Source organism: Mauremys mutica, chromosome 3 (assembly GCF_020497125.1).
Source record: "Mauremys mutica isolate MM-2020 ecotype Southern chromosome 3, ASM2049712v1, whole genome shotgun sequence".
NCBI classification, from domain to species: Eukaryota; Metazoa; Chordata; order Testudines; family Geoemydidae; genus Mauremys; species Mauremys mutica.
The window spans coordinates 89,395,957-89,415,589 of record NC_059074.1 but is presented as its reverse complement, the minus strand read 5'-3'; the positions used below and the strand labels follow the sequence as shown (position 1 = coordinate 89,415,589).

The window sequence follows — 19,633 nt, the reverse complement described above, 5'->3', positions numbered from 1 at the left end:
TTCTGGAGTTAGTTGGATGGTGCCATAAACTAATTCCAAGATTTACTGTTTTTTTCCTAGTGATTTTTAAGTAATAGATTGACGGGAAGTTGAAAATTGCTTTTTGGGGAACTATGATGAAAGGTATGCTTTGAGGGAAGAGTTCGACGGAGGAGAGTAAGCTGCATGTTATATTGGATGAGGGAGGGCATTCCAGGCATAGGAATAAAAGTGCTGTGCCCACATGAACTACTTGGAAGTAGGGCTTGCAATATCTGCACAGCTGGACTGCATCCAGCCACTGCTGGGTATGGGCATATGCATACTGCCTGGCCCATCCTATATTCCAACACACACACCTCACTCACCTCCTTCTGCTTCACTGTAGATCTCAGTGTTGCCTACTGGGGTCGCCATTGATTTGGTCTCCTCACACAGTGGCTCTGCAGCTTTTAAGCTGGTTTTGGTCTTTCTCTGGGTACTCAAGGCTCTATAGGATTTATCCCCCCCAATGACAGCAAAAATGGAGAAAAAAGGATAATTAGAGTGTACAAACCATGAATGACTGTCAGTCTACCATTAAGCACTCAACAATGGGGCAGACAGCTACAGGAGGATGGCTGACTTTCAGGAAGGCGCCAGTCATGTCTATTTTACTATGCTAAAAAATGGTTGTTGTATGTTCCCTGGAACCTCTTGGCTCAGTCCTGCTCTGCAGCATTAAAGGAACTCTCTCTCTTTCTCTCTGCTTTTTAATATGGTATTTCTCTGTGAGCAGCTGAAACAAACTACCAGTATTCATGGAGGCTTTCTTGGAGGGTGAGGGGGATCAATTATGGTTTAATAAACATTAAATCTGTCACATAAAACAGGCCTCAGTCCTTTATTCTCTTAAACAGAGTGTGAAATGACATCCTCTCAAGGGGCCCTCTACATGAAAGGAGGGAAAATTAGTTCCTCACAAGTCACTTTCTGGATTCCACATGCGACTCAGGACACAATATTGAGAGACAGCTGCCACAGCCCGATGCTCTCAGGGCCTGATTTCCCCCTCTCACTTATCCCTGGGTAAGTCGGGAATAATGCCATTGAAATCACTGGAGTTCCACTGGCATAAGGACAGGAAAATCAGGTCATTAGAGTCACATTTATAATTTAACACTGTAAAGCTTTGATTTCAAATGCTGGACAATTTCCCAGTGATTTTCAACAGAAACTTTCAGAAAATTGCATTAAGCAAAATGAGTGCTGCTTCCCTGTGTCAGCATGAGGCTCTGGGCAGGCTGCCATACACCTAGGTGCAGAAATGGAGTACACATAAGAATGGTCATACTGGGTCAGACCAAAGGTCCATCAAGTCCAGTATCCTGTCTTCTGACAGTGGCCAATGCCAGGTGCCCCAGAGGAAATGAACATAACAGGTAATCATCAAGTCACCCATCCCCTGTCGCTCATTCCTAGCTTCTGACAAACAGAGGCTAGGGACACCATCCCAGCTAATAGCCATTGATGGACCTATCTCCATGAATTTATCTAGTTCTACTACACACTGTGGAAATGCAGCAATAGAACAACACCAGGGATATCTGTTACATCACACATACACCTTGTACTCAACTAACAGTTTGTCGCTTGAAGTAATCTGCCATTACTCTCTTCACAGCATAAAAGTGGGTCAGAGTGTGTATGCGCACTGACGTGTTGACCAGGTAGAAGAAAAGACTCGTAAACTCAGTGAATTCGTCCACTTAGCTTTTCAATTGTGGAGATCTGAGCTCAAATTCTACTGTCACAAGTTAAAAGCTTACATCCAAACTGAAAAGGAGTTTACCAATTTCATAGAGTCTAATGCCAGAAGGGGCCACTATGATCATCTAGTCTGACCTCCTAGATAACACAGGCCATAGAATTTCACCCAATCCTTCCAGCAGATTTTGGGGCATTCTCAAGGCACATATACTTGGAGCCATGCTACCATGCCTCCTTGCCATTGTTTCTTTCCCTTACGGAATTGGAACTGTGCACAGAAGAAACCTGTGGAAATTATTGGTAATGTGAGCTCGCTGGGAAAAGGAAAATAAATAATTTTCCTTCTGGCCAGTTATAACCCCAAACCCCATGAAACTCCAAACATGCAATTTGTTGGGGTCAGAAGGAGAGAAGAACAATACCACAGTCATTTCCTTCATTCCTCTCACAGAATTTGGGCCATGTTAATTCATTTCCTGCTACTTGCATCCCTTTCATATGTAAAATCAGATAGAATATGGAGTTTAGGCCATGTTAATTACTTTAATGCTTCTTGCATTTCTCTCATACATAAAATCAGAGAGAATATGGATTCATGTATACATGAATTTATTGGGGCCTTAAAGAACAGAGAAAAAAATAAGGTTTACATTTACAAGAAGCAATTAAACAGAATAGCATGTGCAGACACATTTCAGCTTGGTTTTCAGTGTTGTCGGAAACAAGACAAATTTTTGCTTACTTAATACCAAATAATGATTCAACGAAATGAAAAAAAGTAACACTAAACATTGTCCATCACGAAAAGTCTAGGTGGAACCAGGAAGATGGTAACTGATGCTGCTGTGGACTTACAGGACCCTGCTGTGGGATCTCTGTGGTATTTCATACTAATGCGACAAGGATTAGAAAGAGCCACACTCCCTAATTCAGTGACTAACACTGACCCACGCTGTGTGTTAAAAAAAGAAAATTGCCCTTATACTGCCCCTCTTTTCCAACTATCGCAAACACTTGAAATGACTCCAACAGATCCCCCTGGGAAATTTTAGGACAGTTACAGCACAGTTGTGTGACGGGGTTGGGACATTGGAGGAGGTAAATGTCTGAAAAATGTCCAGAACAAACATTTTCTATATGTTGAAGAGATAACTGAAGCCATATATAAAGTCAGCTTGGTTTGGGAAACTGGCTTCTGTGTGAACAATTCACATCAGTTTTAAGTAGAGTCCAGTCTACCAGAAAACAACAGCCATGTTGATGAACTGACCAGTCAACCACACACCTCATTTGGAATCAGGTAGCAGCAGAGAAAAAAGCCCAAACCAAATACAGTACAGTATTCTGCTAAACATAAACTACTAAAAATATAAAGGGAAAGTTTAAAAAAAAAGACTTGACAAGGTATGGAAACTGTTTCTGTGCTTGTTTCATTTAAATTAAGATGGTTAAAAGCAGCATTTTTTGTCTGCATAGTAAAATTTCAAAGCTGTATTAAGTCAATGTTCAGTTGTACATTTTTGAAAGAACAACCATAACGTTTTGCTCTGAGTAACAAACATTTCAGAGTTGTGAACAGTCTCCATTCCCGAGATGTTTGTAACTCTGAGGTTCTACTGTATGCTTACATATAAACACATACATGCTCTCTCCAGCTTTTACTGACCTCTTGATAGGGGTCACGTAGCACATTCTGCAACGGCTCAGGAAATACAAACTCTGCCCATTGGATTTCTGTACTACTCTCTAAATCCGATCTCATTTCAATAAAACAATGGCCAGATTGTGTCTAGTACTTACATGGGTGTGCAGGGGGCACAGTGCCCAAAGGCCAAGCAGAACAGGAATCCTTCCCTTGCTTCCACCAAGTAATGTATCTAGAGAGCAAAACTGAACCCCAAGTAACTAAGAAACAGAAAACACACATTTGCCTGAAGATTCAACATTTAATGACCATTAATATTACACGAGAGTTAAAAATTAATCAACAGTCTCTAGGAAAATAAAAACAACCCAACAACTGTTTCTGCCCCTCTTTTAAATTTGTTCAATGTAAAATGCAGAAATAAACAAATTTTCATTGAGCAGAAAATCACATGCCATTTTTAAGCACTTTTATTGATCTATCATATGTTACCAGCTGCTTCGACGGCCTATTATTGGACCAATTTATAATCCAACTCAGAAGAAAGCAATATGCAAAGTTATGAAGAATAATGTTGGGTGACAATTTATTTTGCTGCTCTTCAAGAGACTTCTGTTTTCTGTACATGAGCAGAACTTGCCTCAGTATGGGAAACTGAAATTAAATGGTAAGTGTTGTTATACATTTTCTAGATCTTATAAAGTGTTAGTTTGCACCCTAGGCTATTAATTTAAGATATTCAGCTGTGTGTTTTTATTTCATGAAAAGGTCCCCACCCTTGGCCAGAAACATTTGAAGAAAAAACATCAATATCAAGGGCTCAAGTGATGAAATTCAGAGAGAGCCATCCCTCAATATTATATGTTGTGAATTAGGAGCTATTGAACACCACTGAATTGTTTAAATTATCAGGGAAAATATTCCAGTCAACAAAGAAAAAAAATCTATGCATAAGAAACAATTATGATTTGTTTATTTAACAAAATGTATGGGAAGAAATGCTTTTCTGTTTTTTAAAGACATACAGTAATATACACCGGTTCTATAGCCTCTCCATACTGAAAACCTCACAGACATCTATGATTTTTTTAATTCAGTTTAATTAATGCAGGTGTCAAACTCATTTTCAGAAGCCACAGTATTCCCCATATCAATGATTGCCAAATTAATGATCCATGTGCCTCCAATGATTTGCAGAGCACTAGCTGGTGGTCAATGAAGAACTGGCTGGTCACATGGTTCTTTGTTTTCAACTATATAATCACCCTGAGAGCTAAAAACCACCCCCATCAAATACTTTCTTAATACAGCTTTTCCACATAAGCAATTGCTGGGGTTGCCACAGGGTGGTGGTGGTGATGGTAGCGGTTTTTTGCAATTGCAAACAGAAGGAGAGGAGCTATAGGAGTCAATTTCCCTATTGAGATGTGCTCCACATAAGAAAATGTTTGAGAAATGTTACCCTGTAAAATCAAAAGCAGATCATATCAGGGTTCATCTTCCAGTTTTCATCTGGTCTGGCGAATGGGAAGGGGATTTCTCATAATGAGAAATAATCTCTTATACTTAAAGTTTGCTTCTTATTTGCCTCCGACTGTAACTTGTTAATCTTTCCTATGCCCTTTAAATTTGAATAACTCTGTTGTAAGGTTATATCTGTAGGCATTAGAGCTGGTTGAGAATTTTTAACACCTTTTTTTCCACTGAAAAATGATTCATCAAAACCTAAATTGTTTGTGAAACAGAGTTGGTTTCTACAAATCTCCCTTGAAAGTTCAACAAATCTCAACTTGAAAAATTTTGGGGAAAAAATGTTATGAAATGGTCAAAATGTCCTGTTTCCACATTTTCAAACCCCAAATTTTGGGGGGATGGATTTTTGATACATGGATATTTTCAAGGTTTTGTCATTTTATGTCCCAATTTGGAATAGGAACTTTTTTTGATATCTCAAACAGTTTCATGGAACAGGAAAACCATTTCCTACCTACCTGTCATAGGCATCTTTAGAAGCCTGAAAGTAATACTATGCAAAAACAATTGTGTATAAAACCAAGGATCTTAAGAAACAAATCACTCCTTAAAGAAGGCTCTTTTTTTTTTTTTGGTAGAAATTAATTACAGTTTCACAGACTGTGCTTTAATGAACAAAGCATAATATTCTTCAGATGTCAAACGCAACCAAAGCACAGATGAAGAACACTTAGGTCTCTCAAAAATGCATTATTTTTCCTCTCTTCCCTCATGGGGTGAAATCAACCTTCCCTTAGCTGTTTCCTGGAATGTTTCAGAAAAGGAAAAAACAAACTATGGCCCTATTAGGGTTAATTCTTTTGCATAGACTGATATGACCATAAACTGGTCAAGTAGTACATGATCTTTTGCTAACATTGTGACTGGGAACAAGAAGAATACAGCCACAATAATACACAGCTGTCAGCTAAAAGTATTGCATAAAGCCATCTTTGGCCATGTAGGCTCTTGGCCTTTTGGAAATAGGTCAGCTGCATTGCCAGCATGACAAAGAATATAACAATGTTTAGAATTAGGAAGAGGCGGGTATAAGAAGCCGATATTGATGGAGCACTGCTTCGAGCAGTGCTCACCATTTGTTCCAGTCCAGATTGACCTTTGATTGATGCACCATTTTTGTGCTTCACATAAGTAATATCTGCAAAATCTAAAAGGTCTTTCATTTCCTCGTCTTCATCTACAGGTAACTCTTTTTGTGCCAGAGTCTGTGCCTTCTGTCGCACTTTTCTCTCATTTACTTCAATTTGTGCAAAGATGTCAGGAACGGCATCGACAAACTTGTAGCTTTTGGCTACCTTTTTGCTTTTCTTTGCCCTGCCTTGCTGCTGCTGCTGCTGGGAGATAGCAAATAACCTATCAATGGCTTCTTCCGTCTGTCTCTTATCTGAAAATCTCAGCAGGCGTTCAGCAGTCTTTCTAAAGCTATCTGTGTTCCGCACACGGGACAGAATCTGTTTCTCAAGCTGCTGGAAGACAGGTTTGAAATGCTGAAGATTCTGCTCCACAATCTGAACATAATCTTTCACCTCTGATACAGCAGAGTTCCTTATGGTAGAGGTTCGGTCAAATAGAATTTTTTGGCGATCTGCAATAATCTGTGCAAAGACAGAATGGCCTCCATCCTCACCAGTCCACAGGTAAACGGCATAGGCATGCTCACTGGTGGCTATGAAGACATCCAGTTGCTGAGAATCTCCATGGACGTTGAAGCTCTGGACATCTATGGAAGGTCCTATGAAGAGGTAAACTGCTCTGGTGATTGGGTTCCGCAGGTGGGTTGTAACATTCACATAGTTTGTTCCATTATATGGGTAGCCCCGGGGATACATTTTTGAGGCAACAGTAGCCTTCTCACTGTAGCCGGTGTCATCCATCCAGTACATCTTATATATCCCATCGTGATGCCTAATAAAAGCCCCGTGGACATCATCAATAACAGTCTCTTCAAAAGGCACATCCACATTGTGGAAGAAGCTGGTGGCTGCCTCCAGGGGACTGTCATCTTCAAGATGAATTAGGTCCACAAGCAACAAAAGCTGGGGATGCAGAAGTAAAAGGTTTCTTTGGAAGTTTTTCAACTTCAGTTTTGGGTTATAAGCACCCATTCCTTCTCCCCTGATAAAAACCACTCCATTTCTCTCCATAGCGGCGACTACTCTCCCCTGGCAGTCTGCAGCCAGGTCATGTTTGTATTTCAACCACTTTGATGAACAGTCCTCTGTAACCTGCCCTTCCCATGGGGAGAAGCAGCTCTTTGACATAGCTGGAGAAAACATCAACACATTGTTTAAGAAGGTATACTTTGGCCCATACAAGGCTTCTGTTATGAAAGGTACACCATTGGGAGCAAAGGTAAAGGAGTTCTCATCAGGGTGCTCATGGCCAGCATTGAAGTTCCTCCACCCTTTGATCCACTCTTTGTACTTATTCTTATGAACAATATCATATATTGCACGACCTCCCAGTTTTCCAGATTTGAAGGAGAGGAAGGGCCTGTTGATTTCAGCTGGCAATGCACTTCCATACGTTACAACTCCCCAGTCCTCAAAATAATGCAGCTTTGGAATACCATAATCCGGTGGAGGTACGGAGTGCAAGCTTGCATCATACCTGCCAAAAGACAAAGAACATGGTTTTACACTTAAACATTAAAATTATAATTATTTTATTTATTTTGATTTTCCAGCACCTATCCAAAACTCATGATATTTTGCAATATTTAAAAGAAAGAATTGTCTACAGTGTAACATTTTTACAAGGATAGGTTGTTGGCCCCAGCCTGGAGAACAAGTGGACTGCATATCTTTTCATTTGGTCCCTATCCTTTGAACTGTCTGGCTTGGGTAGCCCTACTAGGAGTTAAATTCCTACTGATATAGCTCTCAGGGTCACTGGACCATACTCATCTTCCCCACCATGTCAAACTGCAGTCCTCTTAATTTTAATAACTAATTTAATGCTAGTCTGCAGATAAGAGTTTACACTTGCATCAGAGCATAGCAGTCTTAGTTAAAAGGAACCACCGGGCCTGAGCAGTCCAGTTGCTGGTTGGGTGAGGAAGGACTGGAGGGCTGTGAAACTCTCCAGGTGAGGAGGCTTGGGAGAGACCCTGCTCAGGCAGGGAACAGACAGAGAACGTAAGGACCATAACCCGCAGGTAACAAAGGTGATGGGACAGAGTGGGAAGCAGCCCAGGGAATGCAGCAGCAGCAACTATTAAAGGAAGCAGGACGTGGCTGCTATTTGTAGGGTCCCTGGATTGGGACCTGGAGTAGGGAGTGGGCCCAGGTCCCCGCACTGGCCAAAGGCAAAGTTGGCAAAGCCCCAAGAAGGGGCCAGTTTAGTTCTGGAACCCAAGCAAAGGGCTGGAATTTAAACAGGCCCGCACATGGGGCTGAAGACACTGAAAAGGATCAAGCGTTTTGTTGCACTTTTCAAGCAAGGAAGGGATTGGACTTGAAGGAGTGACCTAGCTGGAGAGGTGGGGCAATAAGAACCATCAAAGGCAAAGCGTCTCCAGGGAGAAAGCCCTGGGATTACTGCTTTATCCCAGAGCAGACACAGACTTAAAGCTAGCCCCGAAGGGGCTGAGAACTGAGCCCAGAGGCAGGGCTGCAGAAATTGACAAGGGCGCAGTGACAGGCCCTGCTGAACCTTTTTCACCTTGGAAAGGGTTCATCTGTTTTAGACTGTATGCGACTTAGCCAGAGGGCTGAGCCAGTCAAGACCTGCCTGATGAGGGCGACAGCTGACAGAAAAAAGAGAGTCCAGGTTTGCACTCAAACGACAGGAAGCACTCAGGAGAGGTCAGTGTGCCCCCTTGTACACTGTCTACTCAATTACAAGAAACTCAATTCCTATCATGCACAAGGTGTAATTTCCAGACTCCCCAGGTACAGAAGGATATGGAGAGTTTGAACTCTTCAAAAGGATTAGAAATAAACTAAAAATGAATTATAATCCCCCAGGTTTTTTTTAAATGATCATTTTATCCTCTGCCTAGGCAAAAGACAAACTTCTAAGACAGTAGGTATATAAACTAAAGTAATACACTTCAGTTTAAAAAGAAATCATACCTAAATAAGGTTAATTATTTTTTAATTTCCTTCTATTTAATATGAGCAGCTATATACTATTTCAGATATTATTTAAAGGAACAAAACAAATAAAACCAGCATCAAGCCCCCAGCAAGAACTCCATCCCTAACATAACCAGATGAAAAAGTCTTTCCCCATCAGAATACATCTCTCTAATTAATGGTTACCCCCCTCAGGCCCTGACACAAAGACAGGCCTTGGAATATATCTGGTAGGATAACAACTCTCAGTGATTTTGACCAAAGGTGGAAGCTTGTTCCACAGCCAATGGCCCCTCGTGGAGAATGCTCTACGACCACTCCCTTTCAATATTTAATCCAGGAGACTTCAATGCAAGTGCCTCCGCTGACTTCAATTGAAGCACTACGGCACAAGAAGAGTGGGAGTCTTTCAAGTAGGCAAGTCCCAGGACATTTAGGGCTTATTTCTGTGACTCAAATCCACTGAAACATCCCACTCCTGAATGTTAAGGTATCTTCCCAGGGGAAGGAGTCTCTTTTAACTACAGACTTGCCAGGGGTCCTTGAGTGCATGAGGAGAAAGGGAGCTTGCACTAAATATATAACTAGCACAGCACCCAGAGGGATATTTGAGAGCCAACAAGCCATGAATTTTCTCAATGTACATATCTTAATTACAAAAACATATGCATGAAATACACGTTGAGCCACTGTGAGGGAAAAACATGATGCCAGTTTAAACGTTGGATATGTACACACACTATTGACCAGCAAGAATTGGACGTATTAAAGGCCCTAAAAGATTTTCATTTCTTGTCTGCAATGGAATGATCTAGTCTTACAAATTAGGGCTGAGTTGTAAGTTATGTGGAAAATGTGGCTCAAGTCCTGTTCCAGAATTTTTTTTCCATTTTAACATTGCTTACATGCTAATGTATATACCATTTTTTAAAGAATCTATGTTTCTCTCTTTCTTTAAGCATTGAAATTTACATTTAAATTGCATTTAAAAGAAGGAACTGGGTTTTAAATGAGCTTGTAACTAACTACCAAAGCCCACAACAAGCTGTAACATGAGTGGAAGAATTTTTTGTTTTTTTTGTTAAAGAACTCATGTGGGAACTTTGATATAAGAATTTCACTCCCTTTGAAAATGGTTGTCTAAAACAATGCAACTAAAAGCATTGCCAACAAACAGATGGAAAACATGTGAAAACAAGTTCTGTACAAGACCTGTGTTGTATGTGTCTATATATTATATGGCTTGAAGAAGTTCTGAGTCTCTTTTAGACTAGACACAGGCACATGACCAGTATAACATCAATTTGTACAGTTCATTAGAAAACGGAAGTTAATGGCTTTTGATTAATGCCAAGCAGCTGCCATGTTTCTTTGAAGCCCACTCATTCTGTTTCATACCAGAGAAATTCAGTGTGAAGAGTGCACCACCGCTGCCCTTTGGATGGAGTCCCAGGGCCTTCCGCCACTCGATTCCTTCTGATCTGATCTGCCAACCAATTCCCACTGCCGTTGCGCATGACAAATTTGTCTAGAAACACCAACTGGCTCTCTGGCCCATAGAACCAGTTATAGTTGGAGTCTGCAATTGCCACAGTTCTCTGAAATCCTTGGTAAAAAGTTAAAAGGAACACAAGAACAAGCAAATAAATGAACAAAGACTTGTACTGTAAAGTAAGGATGATGAAGCCAAGCATTACAAATGGGTTTACTCTTTTAAAGTATTTATAGACATACTCTTGAATGACCCAGTCAGGTTATACAGTAGCTATTTCCCATTGCTGTAGCATACTTTAATACTCGCCTTTCTTCTTAAACTAAAGAAAGCACAGTGATACAGAAATGTCTAGGAGAAAGGCCCCATCCTCCTCCCTTTCTTCACTTTAACCTCTCACAAAGGATAGTATCAGTTTAAAGATTTTGTTTTTCTTATGTCAATCCATGCCCTTTAAAGTAACTACAGCTCACAGAAGCTCCTCAAGGTAAAATGAAATCTATACCTTGAAAAAACTAAAACAAGTGTGTTTTGTTGTTTAAGTATCTTTCTGAAGCAGATGCCTGAGGTATCATGTGGAGTCTGTGTGAGCCATTCTTCTAATATGGGTGTGTACTGTCATGTCAAAGGTATTCTTGCCTTCTGGGTGGTGTTCGGAATACAGGGCCAAATCTTTAGCTGATGTAAATCAGCATAGCTCCACTGACTGTATCAGAACTATGCCCATTTATGACTGCAGAGAACTGGCCCCTAAAATCCATCCAAGTTAGGATTTTGTATTTTTTACCCATAGTTTGAGGTTAAATTTGTATTTACAGCAGGCTGAACTGATCTGGACACAGAAAGAACCAACGTAAGTCTTCATTAGAAACTTGAGCCCAACTGGAACAAAAATCTCTTCTGAAAGTTGACAAAGTTTGGTTACATTTTTTACAATTAATTTTCATATTTACATCTCTGCACTTTAATTCCACTGGGACTTCAAAACAAAAGTATGATTGCAGCCTAATCAGAAGAGAAAGTACCAGAAAGTTTGCAACTGTGCTGCCTCTTACAAGATTTCCAGCCTAATTTTGCTAACTCAAGAAGTTACAATAACTCAGAAAAAGTTCAGAGCAGGAACAGAATTTTGGACTACTTATCCAGTCTGAAGCAAACCTCAAACTTTTCAAGTTCTCCCCACATTACTATATTTCCCATTCTCCCCTTTTAAATCTTTCCTCCGTTTACACTTATATAGCTGCTTTGCAAAATACTTCATGAGTACTTTATCTTATGTCTCCACACATCCAAGTTGTTTAAATGTCATGACTCTTCTGTTCCCACAACATCTAAAATAGATGACCCATGTAGCTAAAATGCATGTCCATTCCTTGGTACTGTCCCAATTTCATTACTGTAATTTCATTCTCATTTAATTCTTCTGTTGGCTTCCACTTGCCTTCCATGTTAAACTTGAGCATCTCATTCTCTGTGCAACTCTATGCCTACCTAAGTCTGTGCTCTTTGTCCTCTCTCGTTTTGCTCTGCCCAAGATACTAATTTCACCACTACTTTTGTATCTTTCTCCCATTCTTGCCTTCATGCTTTCTGCCAACCCGCCCTCCCCCCACCCCACGGCAATGCTGCACCTTATTTCTGGAACATCTTCTTTTTGCAGTCTACAGGGCTCCAACTCTTCCCATTTAAATCCCTTAAAACTCTCTTCACGAAACCTCCCAATGTTATTGCACCTATGTGAATGATGCTGTCACATACCTATCAAAATACAACAACTCATTGCTATGGTCTAAGATAGAGCCTTCCTCGGGGTCATCAAGTATGTGTCTTTTAGACTGGAAACTCCTTAGGGCAGGGACCCTGTCTCTTCCATTTCATACAGCAGTAAACACAGAACTTAACAGTAATTAAGACGTAACACAGAGAGGATTGGGACTCAGGAGACCTGGGTTCCACTCCCAGCTCTGCCACTAATTTGTGGGGTAACCTTGGACATGTCACTTTGCATCTCTGTTCCTCACTAAAATGGGAATAATGATGACCTTCCTTTGCAAAGTTCTTTGCTATCTATTAAATTAAAAGCTAGTAACTACACCTCTATCCCGATATAACACTGTCCTGAGGAGCGGAAAAATCATACCGCGTTATAGGTGAAACTGTTTTATATCGAACTTGCTTTGATCCGCCGGAGTGCGCAGCCCCGCCCCCCCCGGAGCACTGCTTTACCGCGTTATATCCGAATTTGTGTTATATCGGGTCACGTTATATCGGGGTAGAGGTGTATTTCTTATTATTTACTGAATATAGTCATTGCTCACTGTACTGTATGGAACAGCAGAAGACTTGACCTACCCAAAGGATATTATAAGTCCCGTATTTTGGATGTTAAACAGCAATACAGTTTACCACTAGAACACACGGAATACCTCAAAGACAGAAACCCATGGTCATACTATGTATACCAGAAAATATATTCACTGAACAGAAAACAAAGAACTTGATAGAGCATAGGAAACAAATGATGTATAACTTAATAGAGAGCCTGAACGTAGTTACTCTTTTGCCCATCAGTCCTAATAATTTTCTTTTCCTGGTACTTTTCCACAGAAGAACAAACTTCTCTTTCATGTATCTGAGGGACATCTCTCCCCATTTAACCTTCCCAAACTTTCAGCCAGCAAAGGTAGCTTTCCTTTCCACTACCTAACTCTGATAGTAGTTCTATGCCACAATGACACAAGCCAAAATGCCAGCCCCATCACTGGTGCCTAAATAGTTATATATCTGTATAACCTTAGGCACTCAAACTGGAACAATTTGGCCCATGTCTCCTTGGACTGCACTGAGAACCCTACCAATAGAGCTAGTTAATATTTTTTTACATGAAAAATATTTTAGTCAAAATTGCTTTTTCTTTAAATGAAACTTCTTGGGGAAAAATTGATGTTATGAAAACTTTTTCAATTTTTGTAAAAATGCCTATCAATTTTTTCCATTCCAAAAAACCCTGTTTTCAATGCAATGATTTTTGGTAACAATTTTGAAAATGATTCTGACAAAATTTCAAGAAAAAATATCAAGACAAAATTCACACACACAAAAAAGCCAAAACAGAAAATGGGTCCATTCCAAAGATAGAAGCAACTTTGAAATGTTAAGCTTTTTCATAAAATCATTTTCTTATTTTTTGACCAATTCTAAGGGCAAGCACTTAATAGACAACAGTAGTGTCATTTTCATGCAGGTATATAAAAACATACAGAATGCTGCACTATTTGAGCTATATAAAACTGTACTTTAACTGTGAAACTTGTAATTGATTTAGAAATTAGCAGATGTTCCTTTATCAATCCAAGCTACCTACCTGGCAGGACAGTTCTATACATAAATGCAAAGTGCTCTTTAAGCCACGGGTGATTGAAGTGGTTGATGTCAAAGTGCCTTTGGACAAGAAACATGTACTGAAAGAGAGATCTGGTGGTGTAGCTGCCATAAGCCACTCCTTCATAGAGGGATCCATCTGTAACTTCTCGCAGCAGGACTATAGACTTTTCCATGATTGACAGCACTTGCTTAGTCCACAAGTACGCTTCCTGAAGATAGCCTGAAAGAGGAAGATGTGGATGAAGCTGACACAACTTTATAACATACTGTGCCTCCAGCATATGATTTTTTTAAAATAAGGGTGCTCCAAAGTATGACCTCTGCAGTCCTAAAATATGACCTAAGTCTGCCATCTCCTTGCAGTTGTAGGGTGAGAATAAAACTGATTGCATGCAGATTTTAATTTTTAATGAACAAAGGAGTTCAAGCTTAATTTAGTGAAGAAAATCTGCCAACACCTAATTGTTATTAAGCAGAGATACAAATAAAGGAAGCACACCTTGTACTTTCAAAGAAAGATGTCCCTATTATGCTCAATACATTCACATAGTGAGAATCATCTCTTGCCACATGGGATCATGCATTTGAAATTAAAACAGAATGCAAACAAATCTATTATCTCCACCAGAGGGCTCCAATAATGGAATTATCCGAGTCATTTATTTTTTAGCAATATGGTTGCCAAAAGTGAAACATTCACAAAACACACACACCGATGGGTGGGTGCTTAACAGATGTGAATGACAATTAACAATAAGAATACTTAATCAAGAAGTTTAAACTTAGAGTGAAATTAAATATTACATAGTAGAAGATGTTCCATACTATGTACATTTTTAGAATACTGTACTATCTAAACATGTAAAGATTTCTTCTCAAGAAAAGATTATCAGAGGTCTTACCATTCTGGTCCCTTTTGGCTTGTTCAACAAGTGGGGAGAAGGTGAAGGAAACCCCACATCGTGCCATCTGCCCATGAGCTAGCCAAAATGTGCACCCAGACACAAATATTGAGAGACTAGTAGTAGCAGCAGTAGAATCTCCAAAGAGAGCAAGGTATGTGGATGTGGAGCACCACTCATTTCTGCATCATCTAGCAGAGATCAGCTGATGCAGGCAGCTGGCATATACTATACCATGCTAAAAGGTGCATTAGTGACTGCTCTGTAAGAACTCCCTTCAATGATCTTAGAGACATTGTGCCATCCTAACACACATAATGCCTCCATTATAGTGATGCACATCATCCTTACTATGTGCTGTGACATAAAAGCCACAATAAATATTTTGGTTGTTAATACTTCTTTAGCATTTCTAACGTGTACCCTTACTGTTGATCTAAAATATCACACTAGGGAGAATTATCGTCTCATGGTTCAGTAGTAGCAGTGCATTTATCATCCTGAAACATACAGTAGGCGGCTGTTACTTGGTTTACAACTATTCCATCCCATCAATCTATTACACATCAGTGTATAAGAAGGAACAAGTAGGCTATTTAATACCATCTCTAGCCAAATGTGAAAAGGGAATTAGTGTTTTCCTTTAGAGAACATTATGTATCAGCCTATTGGTTATCCAAATATTTTTCAAAACAACCTGAGTTCTTATTTTAACTCAGAAGATCATAATTTATTGAATACTTAGACTGCATCTGGAACTGGGCTCAATTATCAGCTCTGCCACAATCATCACGTGTGACCTTGGGCAAGCCACTTAATCTCTCTGTGCGGCAATCCCTCCCATCTATACAACGGAGATAATGATTCCTTTGTCTATTTTGTCTATTAGGACTGTAAGCTGTTTGGAGCAGGACTCAACACAAAGTGTTTGTACAATGCCTAGCACAATGGGATCTTGATCTTAATTGGGTCCTCTAGACGCAACTGTAATACTCCTTACATATGGTATGTTATTCACATTGTATAAAGTCATCAGGGCTGGCGCCAGGCACCAGCTTATCAAGCAGGTGCTTGGGGCGGCAACTCCGGAGCGGGGCAGCACTTTCAGGTATTCGGCGGCAATTCGGCGGAGGGTCCCTCACTCCCGCCTGGAGTGAAGGACCTCCCGCTGAATTGCCGCAGATCGCAATTTTTTTGGCTGCTTCGGGCGGCAAAACCCCTGGAGCCGGCCCTGAAAGTCATAATATTAAAATAAATTAGTTTTATATAATTATATGTTTACCTCACCTATTTGTTTGCTCTATCGTAAGCTAAAAGAGAATACATTTTATTGTATTGCTAGAAAGACAATCTAAAACTATACTGCAATACTACAATAATTTTTTTTTTTTTTACTTTTTGGAAACTTACAGATATAAACTATAGAAATCAAAATTCTTCCTGAATGCTAATTTTAGTCACTATCTAGGACAGATTTATTCTACTAATTTTAACTCAAAAGTAATATTTGTTTCATGTTACCAATTCCTAAAAGAATTGGAAGTTGCTAAAAGTAGCCACATGCTCACATCAAGTGTTCAACCCAAACTGCAAATTCTGATAGATTCATGATGCCAACCTTGTTGGATGCAAACCACAGTTACTGCTCTTTACTCTCAGAGAAAGTGGGGACCACCCTCAGCTACCACAAAGGGGAAAGATTAGATTATGAGGAATGGGTGAACATTTAAGGATCCTACTTAGATAAAGCCAACCTCCACACTCTATATGTCAGGGGGGAAAAAAACCTCTTCGGTATATTACTATTACTATTTACTATTGTAGAGAGGGTAAGGTATCCTAATCAGTGATCAGTTGCAGGCACAGTACAAATGCTTAACAAAAAGATAGCCCCCACCCCAAGGAATTTCTGATCTATTCACTTGGCCTGAATTAGAAAGACTTGAAGAGCCTACACTTGGATGCTTGGGGTGGTTACATTGTGTACAATTTGTTTTAATACCTACAAGTAGTGATTTGACAATTATTGATCTTCACCTTTACAACAATCTGTACAATTTACACCATGTGTAACTGATTTTTATATATATATATATACGAATGAAAACCAGTAGAGTTATATGTGTAATCAACAATTAAAAAAAAGATGCTGAATATAGTTGTACTTTAGCTGATACATACACTTGCACATGTTTACACCTGGCTGAATTAGAGGTTGAGCACTAACATGTACAACTTAGAATACATACTTGTATCAGTTCTTGAGACTTTATTCATAACTTACAAACACGACTAACACATTTTAAAAAGAATGTCTCCACTGATTAGTGCATACCTTGATTCATCATAACCAGGCTTCCTGCCAGCAGGGCCATGCAGTTGGTAGGCTGATGGTTATGTAGGTACTGAAAACCCCATCCACGCCTGTATGATGTTTCATACATATATCCTGAGGCATTAGCAATCACCTCAAGAAATCTTTCCTGTTCAGTCTTGCTAAGGTAGTTGTACAAGAAGTCATAAGCAGTGGCAAACGCAACCAAAGAGTGAGCAAGAGGGACCTCATCCCATGGAGCATCCTTCACTAACCTGTCAAAGAAGAAAGGTCAATTAATAAATTGAGTTCCAAAGATTTTTCACCAGGCTTTGATGTGTAAGTAACTCAATATCTTTGAAATTAAGTACCTAATGCAGAGTTCAACAGCCTTCCAACAGGAAACAACCTAACTAGTTTTCATCTGAAGCTTGTTAAATTTATGAATGGGGTTTTATAGGCCAGGGTTGGCCTGAAATACTAGGGGACTGGACTTAACAGCACAGATGGTCACTTCCAGTCCTATGATGTATGTTCCTAACACACAGAACATGCTATCTATTAACTCTCTCTGGAGCATTTCACTTGTTTCTAAATAGATACAGTAGTCTTCCTTAAAAGCTCATTAGTTGCGTTAGATAAATGAATTCCTTTTCCATAGATAAATGGATATCTTTACCTCAGTATCTGCAGACTAAACAAGCCCCATTCCCTCAGCCTCTTCTCGTAAGTCGTGCCCCAGCCCCCTGATTTTGTTGCCCTCCACTCGACTCTCTCCAATTTGTCCACATCCTTTCTGTAGTGGGAGGCCCAAAACTGGACGCAATACTCCAGATGTGGCCTCACCAGTGTCAAATAGAGGGGAATAATCACTTCCCTCGATCTGCTGGCAACGCTCCTACTAATGGAGTCCAATATGCGGTTAGCCTTCTTGGAAACAAGGGCACACTGCTGACTCATATCCAGCTTCTCATCCACTGTAATCCTCAGGTCCTTTTCTGAAGAACTGCTGCTTTGTCAGTTGGTCACAAGCCTGTAGCAGTGCATGGGATTCTTCAGTCCTAAGTGCAGGACTCTGCATTTGTCCTTGTTGAACCACATCAGATTTCTTTTGGCCCAATCTTCCAATTTGTCTAGGATACTCTGGACCTTATCTCTACCCTCCAGTGTATCTACCTCTCCCCACAGTTTAGTGTCATCTGCGAACATGCTGAGGGTGCAGTCCATCCCATCATCCAGATCATTAATAAAGATGTTGAACAAAACTAGCCCCAGGACCGACCCCTGGGGCACTCCGCTTGATACCGGCTGCCAACTAGAATCGAGCTGTTGATCACTACCCTTTGAGCTTGACAATCTAGCCAGCTTTCTATCCACCTTATAGTCCATTCATCCAATCCATACTTTTTTAACTTGCTGGCAAGAATACTGTGGGAGACCATATCAAAAGCTTTGTTAAAAGTCAAGGTATATCACGTCCAGTGCTTTCCCCATATCCACAGAGCCAGTTATCTCATCATAGAAGGCAATCAGGTTGGTCAGGCATGACTTGTCCTTGGTGAATCCATGTTGACTGTTCCTGATCACCTTCCTCTCCTCCAAGTGCTCTTGGTCAAAAATGGACCCGGGCCGCTCTGGTCAGCACTGCTGATTGGGCTGCTAAAAGTCCAGTCAGTGGCACAGTGGGGCTAAGGCAGGCAGGCTCCGTGGCTATGTGTGGCTCCCAGACGCAACCAGCATGTCCCTTCGTCCCCTAGATGCAGGGGCAGCCAGGGAGGCGCCGTGTGCTGCCTTCACCCTGGGCACTGGCTCCGTAGCTCCCATTGGCTGGGAACTGTGGCCAAAGGGAATTGCAGTGGCAGAGCCTGTGGGCACAGACAGCACACAGAGCTGCCTGGCTGCCCCTCCACCTAGGGGCTGCAGGGACATACCGGCTGCTTCAGGGAGCCACCTGAAGTAAGGTAAGTGAGCCCGCACCCCAACCCCTTGCCCTAGCCCTGAGCCCCTTCCTGCTCCCTTCAGGAGCCCACACCCCTCATCCTCTTTTGCATTCCAAACCCCTCGGCCCCACCCCCCAGCCTGGAGCCCCCTCCTCCATCCCACACCCCTCATCCCGGCCCCACCCCAGAGCCCACACCTCACTTCCTTCTGCCCCCCAACCCCTTGCCCCAGCCCAGTGAAAATGAGCAAGTGAACAAGGGTGGGGGGGAGAGTGAGCGAGGGAGGGAGGGGGGATGGAGTGAGTGAGGTTGGGGCCTTGGAGAAGGGGCATAGCCTTGGGGAAAGCACGGGGCAGCGGTTTAATGTGGTTTTCTGCAATCAGAAAGTTGGCAACCCTACTTGGGAGGAGATTAAAAAGGGAAGCAAAGTAGCTCACTAGCAGGCAGACAGTGCAAGTGAGCTGACTTGCACTCTCAGCTCCTGGGAAGGAACTCCATAGGAGCTCTTGCTGCCTGAGACCTGGCTATGGTGGCCTAACCAAGTCTGCAAAGAGATCACTGATTCTCTGAGGGTCAGGAATTTCATCTTTATGTTCAATCCTTTACTTTACCCTGT

The 19,633-nt window shown here is 41.0% G+C and overlaps 1 protein-coding gene across 3 annotated transcripts in view; it reads right to left on the bottom strand.

Moving 5' to 3' along the window:
- Positions 1-3,175: 3,175 nt before the first annotated feature.
- The window catches only part of LOC123366466 (dermatan-sulfate epimerase), a 275,329-nt gene continuing 258,871 nt past the window's right edge, over positions 3,176-19,633 (bottom strand). For all 3 annotated transcript variants that reach the window (XM_045009972.1, XM_045009969.1, XM_045009970.1), the window contains 4 exons: positions 17,099-17,352; positions 13,842-14,081; positions 10,384-10,591; positions 3,176-7,516 (listed from right to left, as the gene is read on the bottom strand). In XM_045009972.1, the coding sequence (XP_044865907.1) occupies positions 5,758-7,516; positions 10,384-10,591; positions 13,842-14,081; positions 17,099-17,352 (2,461 nt within the window). In that variant the 3' untranslated portion in view covers positions 3,176-5,757. The remainder of the gene's footprint in view (positions 7,517-10,383; positions 10,592-13,841; positions 14,082-17,098; positions 17,353-19,633) is intronic.